This window comes from Lolium rigidum, chromosome 6, assembly GCF_022539505.1.
Source record: "Lolium rigidum isolate FL_2022 chromosome 6, APGP_CSIRO_Lrig_0.1, whole genome shotgun sequence".
Lineage (NCBI taxonomy): Eukaryota > Viridiplantae > Streptophyta > Magnoliopsida > Poales > Poaceae > Lolium > Lolium rigidum.
Window position 1 is genome coordinate 175,106,749 of NC_061513.1, and position 14,068 is coordinate 175,120,816.

The 14,068-nt window shown below is 42.0% G+C and overlaps 1 protein-coding gene across 1 annotated transcript; it reads left to right on the forward strand.

Annotated features, from left to right (window-relative positions):
- Window positions 1-2,946: 2,946 nt before the first annotated feature.
- On the forward strand, window positions 2,947-13,836 carry LOC124661260 (regulator of telomere elongation helicase 1 homolog). The gene is made up of 23 exons (XM_047199125.1): window positions 2,947-3,081; window positions 3,175-3,437; window positions 3,626-3,765; window positions 4,101-4,182; window positions 4,286-4,436; window positions 4,593-4,755; window positions 4,847-5,023; window positions 5,185-5,309; window positions 5,526-5,577; window positions 6,023-6,164; window positions 6,271-6,425; window positions 6,506-6,597; window positions 6,671-6,778; window positions 6,861-6,929; window positions 7,466-7,552; window positions 8,178-8,255; window positions 9,104-9,219; window positions 9,453-9,510; window positions 9,571-9,670; window positions 12,742-12,797; window positions 12,884-13,330; window positions 13,464-13,609; window positions 13,732-13,836. Exons 1-23 carry the CDS (start codon window positions 2,980-2,982, stop codon window positions 13,808-13,810), a joined length of 2,988 nt encoding a protein of 995 aa, XP_047055081.1. The 5' UTR covers window positions 2,947-2,979; the 3' UTR covers window positions 13,811-13,836.
- The last annotated feature ends 232 nt before the right edge of the window (window positions 13,837-14,068 follow it).

Genomic DNA, 14,068 nt, shown 5'->3' on the forward strand with positions numbered 1-14,068 from the left:
TGCTCAAAAAAATATGATTTTGTTTGGTCAAATTGGCTAAATTGGGGGTAGGAATGGGAAAAATGAGCTGGGTTGGGAGAAGGCTCGGGTTTGTGTGGAGGAGTGGAGTAATGGTAGTGGGGGGAGTGGTTGTTGAGCAGAAATAACTGCCCAGGTTACTGCCGGTGCACCAGGACGTGGGTGCGCCGCCAGTATTAAGCCGATCCGGCTAAATGTGATGCGGGCCAGGCCTAGGAAGTATTGCCGGCGCACCCCTGGGCCGATGCGCCGGCAATAGCTAAATTCCACCGTCTCGCCCCTGGGCCGGTGCGCCGGCGATACTTCTTGGGCCTGGCCCATTTGGGGGGGGGGGAGCCACGACCTTCTCTTTTTGCCGGCGCAGCTTCTTGGCTGGTGCGCCGGCAGTGAGGCATCATCGCCGGCGCGGCGGCAAAGTGGTGCGCCGGCACCACTTTCCACCGGCGCATGTCCGACGTGGTGCGCCGGCACCACTTGCCACCACCTATATGCTTTTTCCTAGTAGTGCATGGTGTGCCAAATACTATTGTTACTGATCGTGATACTAAGTTTTTTAGCCATTTTTGGAGATGTTTATGGGCTAAGTTGGGGACTAAATTGTTGTTTAGTATTACATGTCATCCCCAAACTGGTGGACAAACTGAAGTAGTAAATAGAACATTGTCTACTATGCTGCGAGCTGTTTTGAATAAGAACTTAAAATTGTAGGAAGAATGTTTACCTCATATTGAATTTGCTTATAATCGTTCGCTGTATTCCACCACTAAGATGTGCCCTTTTGAGATTGTGTATGGTTTTGTTCCATGTGCACATATTGATTTGTTGCCTTTACCATCTTCGGTGCAAAATAATTTGGATGCTACACACCATGTTGAATTAATATTAAAATTTCATGAGACTACTAAAGACAACATAAAACACATGAATGCTAAGTATAAAATTGCTGGGATAGAGGAAGAAAACATGTTGTGTTTGATGTTGGTGATCTTGTTTGGTTTGTATTTGCGCAAAGATCATTTTTCCTGAATTGCGCAAGTCTAAGTTAATGCCACGCGTTGCTGGTCCTTTTAAGATGTTAGAGTAAATAAATGATAATGCATATAAACTTGAGCTTCCTGCAGAATTGGGGCCGGTTAGTCCTACATTTAACATTGCAGATTTGAAGCCTTACTTTGGTGAAGAAGATGAGCTTGCGTCGAAGACGACTTCAATTCAAGAAGGGGAGCATGATGAGGACATCCCATCTGTTGATACAACCGCTGCACCTACAACCACACAAATACAAGGACCAATCACTCGAGCTCGTGCCAAACAACTTAATTATCAGGTACTTTCGTTTCTTCAAACTATTACTCACATACATGAGAATATGATGCTGCCTAAATTAGATGTGTTTGTTACTCTCAGAAATGATGGACCTAGCATGGATGAGAAGGACAAGCATTGGAGCATGATCACACATGGAGGAGATGGCAGCAAACATGTGAGGTTTGAAGAGGACGCTGCAAGTGGAGATTTCAGAACTTTGAAGTCACCAAAATTGGAGATGAAGACATGGACGAAATATAGATTTTTCCACTTCATAATTTCGTCCATATGATTACATGGTGCTGCGTCACCTTTAATTTTGGGCCAGGCCCATGTCATTTTCGCAGGAATTAAGTCAAGCCACCTTTTAGAGTCCGTATTAAGGGGGAAAGGACTTCCAGGGTTTGGTTCGGTCACCATACGCATGGCTGGCCGAAACCCCACATTTTTCTCTTTTAAATACCCCCATAGCCGTCACGTTCAGACTCAGATTTTGATTAGACTAAAAGTTAGCCATAGCTGCAACTCTCGTGTACTTCTTTTGAGGCCAACACCCAGAACAAGACCGACTATTCGGAATCCCTCCTTATTCAATAAAGATTTCATCTTTCATCTGTAATATTCTGATTGCATTATCCGTTTTTACTTGTTCTCGATTTCAGGTAGGAATTAAGACCCTCGCTAGTCAGGCAGGTCGTGCATCCGCAAGATCAGTAACTCCCGGAGATTGTTCTAGCGATTGCATTGGCACACGAGTTTTGCACGTGTAGTCGGATCGTCAAGCATGAACTCCACCAACAAATCGAAAGAGATCGGACACCTTTGCCCTATCATATCCCTTTTACAAAATCCATCCGCTTTAAAGGGATCCGACGGACAAAAATATCTGATTTTGAACTTGACACCGAATAGAGTATGCGATATGGTACCAATATCCGATATTTTTAGGAATATTCAATGGTTTTTATCCAAATAAACGATTTTCATCCAAAATGCCGAAGCTAACATAACATATTTAGTAGTTAGTGAGGTGTTGTTTTCGTCCGTTAAATAATAGCTCACTTATATAGTTAGTTTATCCAATATGGAGTCCAAACTTGTTGGAATATTGAGCTATTGAAATATGCGTCGTTGTTATCCTAACTCTTGTGTTTGGGTTCTTGTGATTATGTTATACTTATTCATTGTACTATACTGCATTATTTATCTTATGAGTGTTTTATTAAACTTGTTCTATCAATTATTTTTGGTTGTACGGTTTGCCAATCTATTTATACGCGTACATATCTTATTAATTTTGTTTCAGCCTCAATTTTGCTTCGTTTCAGCTCTCAATATGCGGTCTCTTATATCCGCATTCGAATCCATAAATCGATCATTATTCAATCTGCTCCATACCTATCAGGAAAATATGGTACTATAGGATATGATTACATTTATAGGGATATAATAACTTTGCTGCTTAAGCTTAAGTGAACATTTTCCCTAATAAAGAAAAAGGTTAACTGAACATTGCATTTCTTCAGACAGCGATCAGGCTCTGGCAACCGTCTACAGGGCCAGAAACCCCCTTTTTGTGTTTTCGCGGCGCCGCCGCCCTCATTTCCCCGTATACTCCCGCCCTCTCCTCCATCTCCCCCTCCGGCCGCCGCAATGCCGGTCTACCGCATCCGCGGCGTCGACGTCGACTTCCCCTTCGACGCCTACGACTGCCAGATCACCTACATGGACCGCGTCCTCCAGTCCCTGCAGCAGGTACCTTCGCCCCCAAACCCTACTCTGCGCCGCCGATTCTTCCGTTTCTTGTTCTGGCTCGGGTTCCGACTGCATCGCCTCATCGATGTACAGGGCAATAACGCGCTCCTCGAGAGCCCGACGGGGACGGGGAAGACCCTATGCCTGCTCTGCTCTACGCTCGCGTGGCGGCGGACATTCGGGGAGTTTCTGCGGGGCGGCGGCGGCGGGGGCGGCGGAGGCAGCCAGCCGTCAGGAAGCCAGCAGTCGGGGGCCTCTGCGACCCCGTTGTCGCCATACCCCGTGATTATCTATGCCTCCCGCACGCATAGCCAGCTCCGGCAGGTCATCAAGGAGCTCAAGGCCACCAGCTACAGGTCAATACCATGAAGTCTGATCAGTTACATTTATCCCTTTTTTCTTATTGGGGAGCTAATTGTGTCTAGACGTATGCTGTTTAGTAATTTATCATGAATGTCTCAGTTGTGAGGTCTCGAGATGCCCCTTAAAGTCTCCTAGCCCCTTCAGTGCCGTTAGTTGATTTTTGGTGTGTAACATTTCGCAGGCCGAAAATGGCAGTGCTGGGCTCCCGTGAGCAGATGTGCATCCATGAAGAAGTGAGCAAACTCAGGGGAAAAGCACAGAACAATGGTTGCCAGTTCCTCTGTAAGAAGCGCAGGTGCCGTCATAACAACATTGTCACTGGTAAGTGCGACTGCATCCTCTTGCTATATATGTCTTCAAAATTGGCTCTACGCACAAAAAATAAACAGCAGAGATGAAACCTCACAACCCTGGTTCCGAGCTTTTTAATTTATACAAGGTGTGTTGCTGTAATTGCCAGTCTATAACTTGATCTTGATGCATGTAATTACCAATCTATAGCTTGTTGCATGTAGCTTCCCTTCAAGGAAGATGTTATGTTGGTCGGATATTCCTGTGCTATATCCCTTTCTCCCCCTTCTAACTCCCTTTTCCAGCAAAATGAATATTATTTGTTAACTAACCACATGTTTACACATGGACACCATTTCTTACAGAATACATGAGAAGCAACAGTGAGCTTGGAAATGAGCCTTTTGACATTGAAGACTTGGTTAATATTGGGAGAACTAAGGGCCCGTAAGTTTTTTATTTTGCTCTTCCTGATTCACACTAAACGCAGGCACTGAACCAGAAATGTGTTTTTCCAGACTGACATTTACTATTATTTTTCTCAATGTAGGTGCCCATATTACATCTCCCGGGAACTTTCCAAGTCTGTTGATATTTTATTTGCCCCGTATAACTATCTTATTGATCCAGGAAATCGGCGTTCCTTAGCTGGCATACCATGGGATAATGCAGTACTTATATTTGATGAAGCACACAACCTGGTAGGGAAATAAGCGCAGGATACCATTTTGACTTAGTAATTGAACTCTCTCTTGATGCACTTCAGCATGGAAGTTTGAAGAACTGACCTGCAACAACATATATTTCTTGTAGTATATATATGTTTTGTTTTGAATTTGCATTAACTTTTTATGCAGGAAAGTATATGTGCAGATGCTGCCTCTTTTGACTTGCTTCCCACTAGCCTTACTTCTTGCATTGCGGAAGCTCAAGAATGCATTCAACTGTGTTCATTCAAGAGGTCCATTGAAAATTCTGCTGATAAACAATTTGACCCAGAAAACTATGCTATCCTCAAAGGTTACCTAAAGTTCTCACATCGTTTACCTTTCAATTTCATGATTGTGAAAGTGAGTTTTTTCTCATGTTTATAGTGGAACTCCCTTTCCAGCTCTTTTAATGGCACTTGAGAAAAAAATCAGTGAGTTAGTAATTGAATCCAAGGAGCTGGGTTACACAAAACCTGGGGCTTACATATATGAATTCCTCTCAGAACTGAATATTACGTCTGAAACATCCAAAAAGTTAATTGAGACTATTGATAGTGCTTCTTTACTACTGGAGGAAGGTAATTGTCTTTTCTGTGTTTCCTTTTTTTTTCCTTCTGAATGCACTTAAATCTTCTTGATGGATTAGCTAACACTAAATCTTTCGATTTTCAATCTTTCTAGAGTCCTGTTGTGTTATGCATAGTAGCTGAGCTCCGATGTTTTATTCCTACATGTTCAGGAAATTCTGGTGAAACTAAAGCTGGCGCTAAGGCAAAGTCCACAGTGTCTAGATTGGAAACAATTAGAGACATGCTTGACATAATTTTTAGGGGCGGTGGTCAAAGCCATGCAAAGTATTATCGTGTAATTCTCTACCTTACATAAGTGCTATTTCTCTCATCTTTATTATTGGTTGATGATTCATACACATCAAATATATGTACGATAAGGATATGTGCATATCTTCTAGTATGACTTCCCTATTAGTCTTGTCATATAGCCTCTTTCCATGCTTTGCAGTTTAAGCTTGAGTACCTTTTTGGAAGTTGTGTATTCTTACAACCAGTTTTTTTTCTCCAGTTTCATGTAAATGAATCTCGACAAACATCTGGTGACTCGTTGCAAGTTTTCGGTTAGTACAAAACGTACCTATAATTCTATACCATGTGCGTTCATTATTTTTATCTGGTTTCATTTGGCATGGCTCCATGAGACAGTGACTAATAATCGTATCTTGTATTCAATACATTCATCTGATTTGTTGTTTACTGTCACTTATCTGTTCCTTCTTTATGTCATGTGTGCAACATAAGCTTAATTATAATACCTTTATCTAATCAATTAATGGTGGTGGAAGCCGCATAATCTGCCATGAAGTTCTAGTAAAGCACTCAACATGTCCTTCTCTGTCACTTGCTTAGTTCCAAGCTGTGTGCATAATTTCATTGACTGCAGAAACAGTTCCGTAATTCTCTGTAATCATATAAATATAGAAAAGTACAATTAAGTCCTAAATATCTTGTCTTCAATAATTAACTGGTTGTATTTCAGCTATCTACATGTTCATGTATATGCAGGTAAGGCTTCAAGGACTCTTAGTTGGTGGTGTTTTAACCCAGGGCTTGCTATGGAGGAATTTCTCAAGTTGGGTGTACGCTCCATTATATTAACATCTGGAACTTTATCTCCCTTAGAGTCACTTGCCATGGAATTAAACCTGTAAGTAAAACTCCAGTTTACTTCTGTATTTACTTATCATCGACTCAAAGATTGCTTTTATGTTTACTTTATTTGATGCCGAAGCAATGTGTTTCCATGAACTCAGTGAGTTTCCAGTCAGGCTAGAGAATCCCCATGTCATTTCGCCAGATCAAATCTGGGTTGGAGTTGTGCCTGTGGGGCCTTCAGGGCAACCACTTAATTCTTCTTATCGGACACGTGAGACTGAAAAGTACAAGCAAGAATTGGGTACTGTTATAGGTATACGTTCTAACAGTATGCAGCTGTTTGTATTTTGAATTATCTGCTGTACGCATTTGATGTATGTGCTTCTTTTGCAGTTAATTTTGCCCGTATAGTGCCAGATGGACTCCTTGTTTTCTTTCCTTCATATTCTATGATGGATAAGTGTATTGACTACTGGAAAAACAGGGTCTGTATAATTGCCATGAGTTATTCCCAGTCATTTGTGGTATTCGTCTTTGAGCATTTTGCATCCGTTGCAGAACCATGAACATTCAGTGGACGAGAACACAATTTGGCAGAGAATGTGCAAGTACAAGCAGCCAGTTATAGAGCCTAGGCAGTCATCAAACTTTCCAAATGCAATTGAGGTTCTGGGATCATTTATTAGTTGCCACTTGAACTTCAAACTCTTGTTGGCTCATATTATAACTTATACCATTTGTTTTGCAGGACTATGCAGCCAAACTACGTGATTCTTCTACTTCTGGGGCAATTTTTTTTGCAGTTTGCCGTGGCAAAGTTTGTTCTCCATTCTAACAACAGCTTCTATTGCTTTCTATTTTAGTTTGCAGTGGAATCTTGATTTCAGTTTTCTTCTTCTGCCAAAAGCTTCATGTTTCTTTTTGTTAAATAATTTGGTCCTAAGTCTGACTCCTATTTCTTTTGCGGGTAGTGTGGCTGCTATTTGATCTGTAATCTGTTATAATTTTAGAATTATAATGCTTAGTCATTTTCTGTGTGTCAGAAGGCATAAATTGTCAAACGGTTCGTTTACTATAAAGAAAGAATGCTGTAGTGCTAATAGAAACTGTATTATTGTAGGGCCACAGTTTTATGAATGATGTCATCCTGTACTAAAATAGGACTGTGAATAGGCGATGCTTATTTGTGGCCCTAGCCATTCAACTGTAGTGCTACAGTTAAGCAATCAAACAGTTACTGGAAGTCTGGAACGGGGTGTATTGTTACATTAGGGTGCACATTTCAGAATGTAGCTGTTTTGCTAAGCCATAAACAGTGCACATCCATTATTTATGCATTTTGTACTTTCACAGGTTAGTGAGGGCCTTGATTTTGCTGACCGTGCTGGGAGAGCTGTAATAGTTACTGGAATGCCTTTCTCCACTCCGACTGATCCTAAGGTTCTCTTTCTCATACATATCTCTTTTTTGCGGGTATTACCATCCTTATCTCCTAGTGTAGTAAGAAGTTTTTTTTTTTTTTTTTTTTTTTTTTTTGCAAAAAGTAGTAAGAGGGGGTTAGAAGTAGAATTCTGGTTTATTGAAAAAAGCACGTTATGCTATTAGCCACATTATTACTATGCGTCCTTTTTTCATCTCACAACCTTGTTTTTGTGTTTCCCACTGGCAATTCTCTACCAGGAGAGTTACCTTATGTGATTTTAGTGTTGTCTGGGTGTGTGTGTGGCATACAATCGTTTACGGAGAACTTAAATTGTTGCTGTAGCTAGGCTGAAAATATTTTCTCCATTTTTTCAAGACAATTTTTGTCACGTTCCCCAACTTCTCAACCTGTATAAACTTTTTATACCTCAGAAATATTTGTTCATCAGCTACTTGTCTCCTAGCCTACGAATACACTGACATGTTGTGAATACAGTCATTTTTCTGTGCAGAGAGACATAAAACTCTCAAGTTCCAGAAATATACTATATCTCAAGTGTGTTTGTATTACTCATAAAGAGTAATTTCATTATCCTTTATTGCTTTAGTAAACCTTGCAATTTTTAACTTGTGGTTATTCCAGGTTCGGCTGAAGCGTGAGTATTTGGATAAGCGTGGTCATTTGGATAAGACGGCAACACCATCTAATAAGAACTCAAAGGTTAATAGTTCAGTACTAAATTTTAAACTATGCACCTGTTATAACCACATTAAGTTTCAATGCCTTCTCCACCTTTTTTGGTTTTGGTATGTAGTTTATGCTTCCAAGCCTTTTCTTTTTCTTTTCTTTTCTGTTTGGATCCGGGATGTGCTCACCAGTAACCAGCAAGGGCTGGCCATTCCTCACCGGTCTAACCATGTGTCTCCTAGTATCCCATTTGCACTTGTTCCATCTTGGGGGAGATGTCCTTCGGTTTCTCCACTCTGGATTTGAATCCTCCTTTCTCTCTAATGCCACCCAACACAAGTTCCCAGACAGCTATTATGGTCACATTTTTTTCAGTTTTCTCACTGGCAAAATCCATGTTCAACGACACATGATGCACTCCATCATTGCCAATGAAGCCACCTGAAACGACCCGCTCTCCGGTTTTAGGCACCACATCGAGAGAATATTCAAGGGTTCGCGCAAGTTCATCTTCAGTATTTCTGATGTCTGGTCGAGCGTGCTCCGCGTAATTTTGATATGGGACCTTCGGTGGGTACAAGTCAATCTTATCCATGATTAATAGTGTAAGTATGCCGAGTTGCTATGCACCCCCCCCCCCCCCCCCCTCGCCATACACACAAAGTTCCTGAGTCGGATTCTCTTTTCTCTAGTGTTGTAGTCAGCCCTTTTGGGCTTGAACCTTCCTATCTACCTTTTTCAACACATCGAGAGTTTGAGACACTAATCTTTTGTTTTTCTCGGGGGGAAAAATGGGAACCTGAAATAAAGGTATTTTTATGCATGCAATTGCCATCCCTCTGCTTCCATATCTTCTGTAATGAGCTTTGACCATTTTGTAGGTTTTGACAGGAGAGGAGTGGTATGTACAACAAGCAGCAAGGGCTGTCAATCAGGCCGTTGGACGTGTCATCAGACATCGCCATGACTACGGAGCAATTATTTATTGTGATGAAAGGTCGAAATCTAATCATAACGTTCTTGCATGGTGTATATGCATACATTTCTGCCAGACCTCCCAATGGGATAATGCTACAATAAATGTTTTTTTTGCATCATTCTGCATTTACTCTGTTTAAGCTGAGATTTAACTATGAGAAGACAATCCACCTAGAATAACAAGATACTCAATCAATGTTTTTTAAGAGCTATCATTTTGAATTAACTGAACTTCTTGCACATGACTTACAGGTTTGTGTGGTCAAATTACCAGTCCCAGATGTCCTATTGGCTCAAACCTTACATAAAGGTACACTTGTTGAGTCCATCCCGCTTCTTTCAGATATCTGTACTAATTTTTTCCTTGCAGTGCTACTCAAAGTATGGGGAAATAGTTCAAACATTAACAAGATTTTTCAGAGATAAAGTTTCTTTAGACCCTTTGGAGCCAAAAGAGATGGATTGTAATGGTAAGGATCCTGTTTTGAATCTTGAGATTAAAATCTTTGTTTGCTTTTGTTATTCTTTTAATGCGAGCTGACATCTGCTGAAGTATTTAAATTGATTGTTATGGCAAAATTTGTCTGGTTTGATCTTTGAAGCATGCTAAACATGGGGCTTAAATGGTGATTGGCACATTTTTGTATATTTCATATTGACTCACCCTGTTGCTGTAACAATTTTTTTGATATAATTGGACGAAAAATCTCATCCAGAGTACACCAGTAAGAGTTATATATTAGTTAATTACCTTGCCAAACTATATACTGCAGCCCATTTAAGTTAGTAGCTGTGCAATAAATTGCGGGCATACCTGGCCATGGGCAGCCCGGCCCGAAAAACTCGGGCCTGGGCCTGAAATTGTTGGCCCGACATCCGGGCTGGGCTTGGGTAGCCCGAAAACGTGATTTTGCAGTACGGCCCGGCCCGCGGCCCGACGGGCTTGGTGGGTATTTAGCTGGGCTGGGCTTGGGCCTGTTTTTTCAGCGTCGGGCTTTCCCCGGCCCGTCCCGACACATGCACAGGTATAATTGCGGGTCATAGATGTAAGACCTAGGTAGATATTTGAGTAAAATTTCAGAAGGTTTAATGGTCATTTCAACTCAGAAAATCCAACCCTCCGGTTACCAGTTCTCACCTCAGCTAACATGCCAGTCCCACCTGCAGTGCTGTGGCTGAGCAGTTTGCCATAGTTCATGTTTGTCGGAGTACCAAGGTGGTCAGGCCAGCAGTGCAGAGTGGCGCTGCAGGTGGACTAGTATGTTAGCTTGGGCTATAAACTAAACCAAATTGAGCTTCAACGTGTTGTGTTGGTGCTAGGCTACTAGCTCTCACCCAGGACTCCCTCTCTTTCTAAAGAGATGTGCTTCACACACTTCCCTGTCTTGATGTGCTTCACACACACATACGCATGAGGCTTGTACTAGTAGGAAGCTTTATTAGATACTTGCAGCCTCACACTGACTCCGTATAAGATGGCATCACACCACTGATTTGGTTTCACACCGACCTTCATGTGCCAGTGGCATCACACCGATCGTCAGCTTCACATATACCTGGGCATTTTTCGGGCCGGGCTGGGCCTAACAAAGCCCGACGCAAAAAACCCAGGCCCAGCCTGACTGCCGGGCCTAAAATTTCGGCCCGAGCCCGGCCCATCACAGCAAATATCCATCGGGCCTCGGGCTGGGTCTCTTCCCTATTTGACACAATTTTCAAGCCCAGGCCTGGCCCAACCATCGGGCCCAAATCTTCAGCCCAGGACCAGCCCACAAGCATGCTCGGGTTTGCCCAAGCCTGGGAATTTCGTGCCAGGCCGGGCTGGGCTTCACATGCCCAGGTATAGCTTCACACCAACTCTTCTACTTGACAATGGCATCACACCAACCTTTCTAATGACAATGGCATCACACCATAGTGGCCGGCCTCACACCGACACTCTCTATGACGATGGCATCACACCACCGCTTGTGCATAGCCTCCAACAGTATCACACCGTTGGGCATGCACTTTGAACACCCCTATCACAGGAGTGCTGGTTCATCGTCTTAACAAAAAGCCTTAGCAAGGAATGCCTAGTTTCTCTTCTCTGGAAACTCATAAGCATAACGTCTATAATTACGACAGTTGTAGCACTTCACCTCAGACTTATTCCAAGCACTCCCGCCGTCACGGCCACTACCCACAACCTTGTCCTCGCGACGAGTTCTCAGCCTCGAGTCATGCCTTCACTCTTCACGGGTCAGCAGCAAGTGCTCCTCATCAACATCACCACTTCCTCCTAGGCGCTCCTCGTGTGCCTGACTGCCTTCAATCGCCCAATTGTTCGATTGTTGAAGCAATCTGGAGAAACTTGTTGGGGACAGCACAAAGGAACTTCTTGACGGCTATGTCTCATCGAACTTCTCACCAAGTGCTCGGATCTGGCTGACGATGGTCGTCAACCGGGATGCGAAATCAATTGATTCTGACTCCTTCATGCGCAGTCCCTTGAACTCTGTCCTGAGAGTTTGTACCTTGGTGTCCTTCACACGCTCAGCAGCCATGTGCATAATCTTCAGGGCCTCCCAAGTCTCCTTGGCCATCTCCTTCCCGTACACCAGAAAGAGCATGTCCTCCGGTAGTAAATGGCAGCCAAAGCCAAAGCATGTCTCACACACACTGCTCTGTCTTGATGTGCTTCCCATACCGTACAAACACAGGGCTTGTACTTGTAGGAAGCTTTATTAGATATCTCAAGTGCTACGCTTACAATGGAAAGAGGATGGCTGGTCCTTTCATGGAGTCACAGTCCGACTCTGCTCTAGATAGCTATCGGTTGGCATTCATATGAATTAAGCATTACCAACTTTACAACTAGTGGTCAACTTCAAAATTTCTTTTACTACTGTTTCTTACCAACATGCAGCTATCTATAACCTGGACTAGAAACTTCATGCAAGTTGTACTAGCATAACTACTCCTGCTGACATGCATGCAGCTGGCTAATCTTGCATGCCATCATACAACATCCGCATAACTTAATTATGACAAGATTAGTACTAACATGTTGAATTCTCAAACTCGAGTAGTATGCGGACTACCAAAAATTTAGAAGAAAAAATAGTATTTTGTACACCTTTTAAGGTCTGACCGTTGTGCTGACATATTCTAGTCCTTATGTATGGTGCCAGTCATTCATTGCATTGTTGTATTGCTGCTGTAAAATCATTACCTTTTTTTCTATGATGCTGCAAGTCTCTTCATAACCTGCTTCTGTTTATGATTCATAGAATATGGTGGCATGGTCTAGCTGCACAACACTAATCCGTGCTTAAAATATCTGTTGAATGTTGATTATAGGCTGGTCCCCATTGTACAATGCAACACTGGAAATGGACATGACATTTTTTGCAGCTCTTGTTTATATGCTATGAAGTGCTGTGCTTAATTACTACATTGTATTTGCACTGATCTGTGACATTATGTTTGTGCTAATCTGGTATCCTACTGAGATTTTATTAATACCACTTAATTATTGCAAAAATGCTGTTACATGCAGATAGCATAGCCCCGCTTGGAGACAAATGTCTGCCGCAGGAGATTCTGTTTGACTCGGTACATCTATATCCTTTGCATTCATATTGATGATCAATATTCAGTTCATACCTCTGGTTTATAGATGTTATTCTGTCTCTTGCTAGCCTGCCGCATCAGTAAATGAGCACCGGGTAACTACTGCAACTACCAGAAGAAATAATTATATGAACTTTGCCCAGATCACCCCTGCCAATCGCGCTACCCTTTCTATGAAACATGGCTGTACATCTACTTCACAACCCATGTCCTCAAGAGGCCAGTTGTCTCAGGATTCTCAGGTTGTTGATTTGACTGATGATGCAACCACACATGGGCATTCGAAGGAACATACCTTAAAGTCTCTGAGGCTTAAAAAGGCTAAAATAGCAGACAATGTCTCTTCAGTATTGCCACGTAATGTTGAGTCGAGAGATTTGCCTGGATACCAAGGTGAACAATCTACACCTCTATCAAGGAGAAGTACTATCGAACAAGCATGCGAAAAGAATGAGGCTATTCAGGAAGGATCTGGTGGCCACGTTTCTATTACTGGACCAGCATTCTTGAAGCTGGTATGCTGCTTGTGCTTTCTCTCTGTAATTTGATTTTGTTTTGTGCTTTGGAGAGTAAGTGCTATCTTGTTAATATGTTCATTCTGCACTTCTGTACGAGATAATAATCTTTCAATTTGGGTATTCTTATTAGGCCCGAGAAAAGCTCAGTACTGCAGAGTACGGAGAGTTTGTTGAATTTATGAAGGCCTTAAAATTAAAAAATATGCACATCAAAGACTCACTCGAAGCAATAGCGAAACTGTTTTCTTCGCCAGGGCGACTCACGCTTCTTGAAGGGTAAAATCACATTTGTCATCACTGTGGATTTGTGAAACTTTAATATTCCATTGTACTCAATGAACAGATAGCAAACTATTACACCTTTGATATGGCTGAATTGTTGTTTCATCTGCTTACAGGTTCAGGGTCTTTGTATCCAAGAATCAACTCGCATTATATGAGCAGCTTGTTCGAAGATATAGTGCCGCTAATACATAATAATATCGTCTGCTGCATATTTTAAGGCATGTTCCGCTCTATTATTCTGATGTTTATTTAACGATAGTTGCAGAGTTGGACTAAAATTTATGCCTAACTATTTGCCAGCAGATTTTTTTTATCCTTTAGGTGCATGTCATTTGTCTTATAATGTAATACTACCTTCTTTGTCAATAGATCTTGTTTTGGAAAGCACAGTCAAAATTTTAAAGCTTTGACCACTAATGAGCAGAAAATCATTAAGTACTTTGATATTGT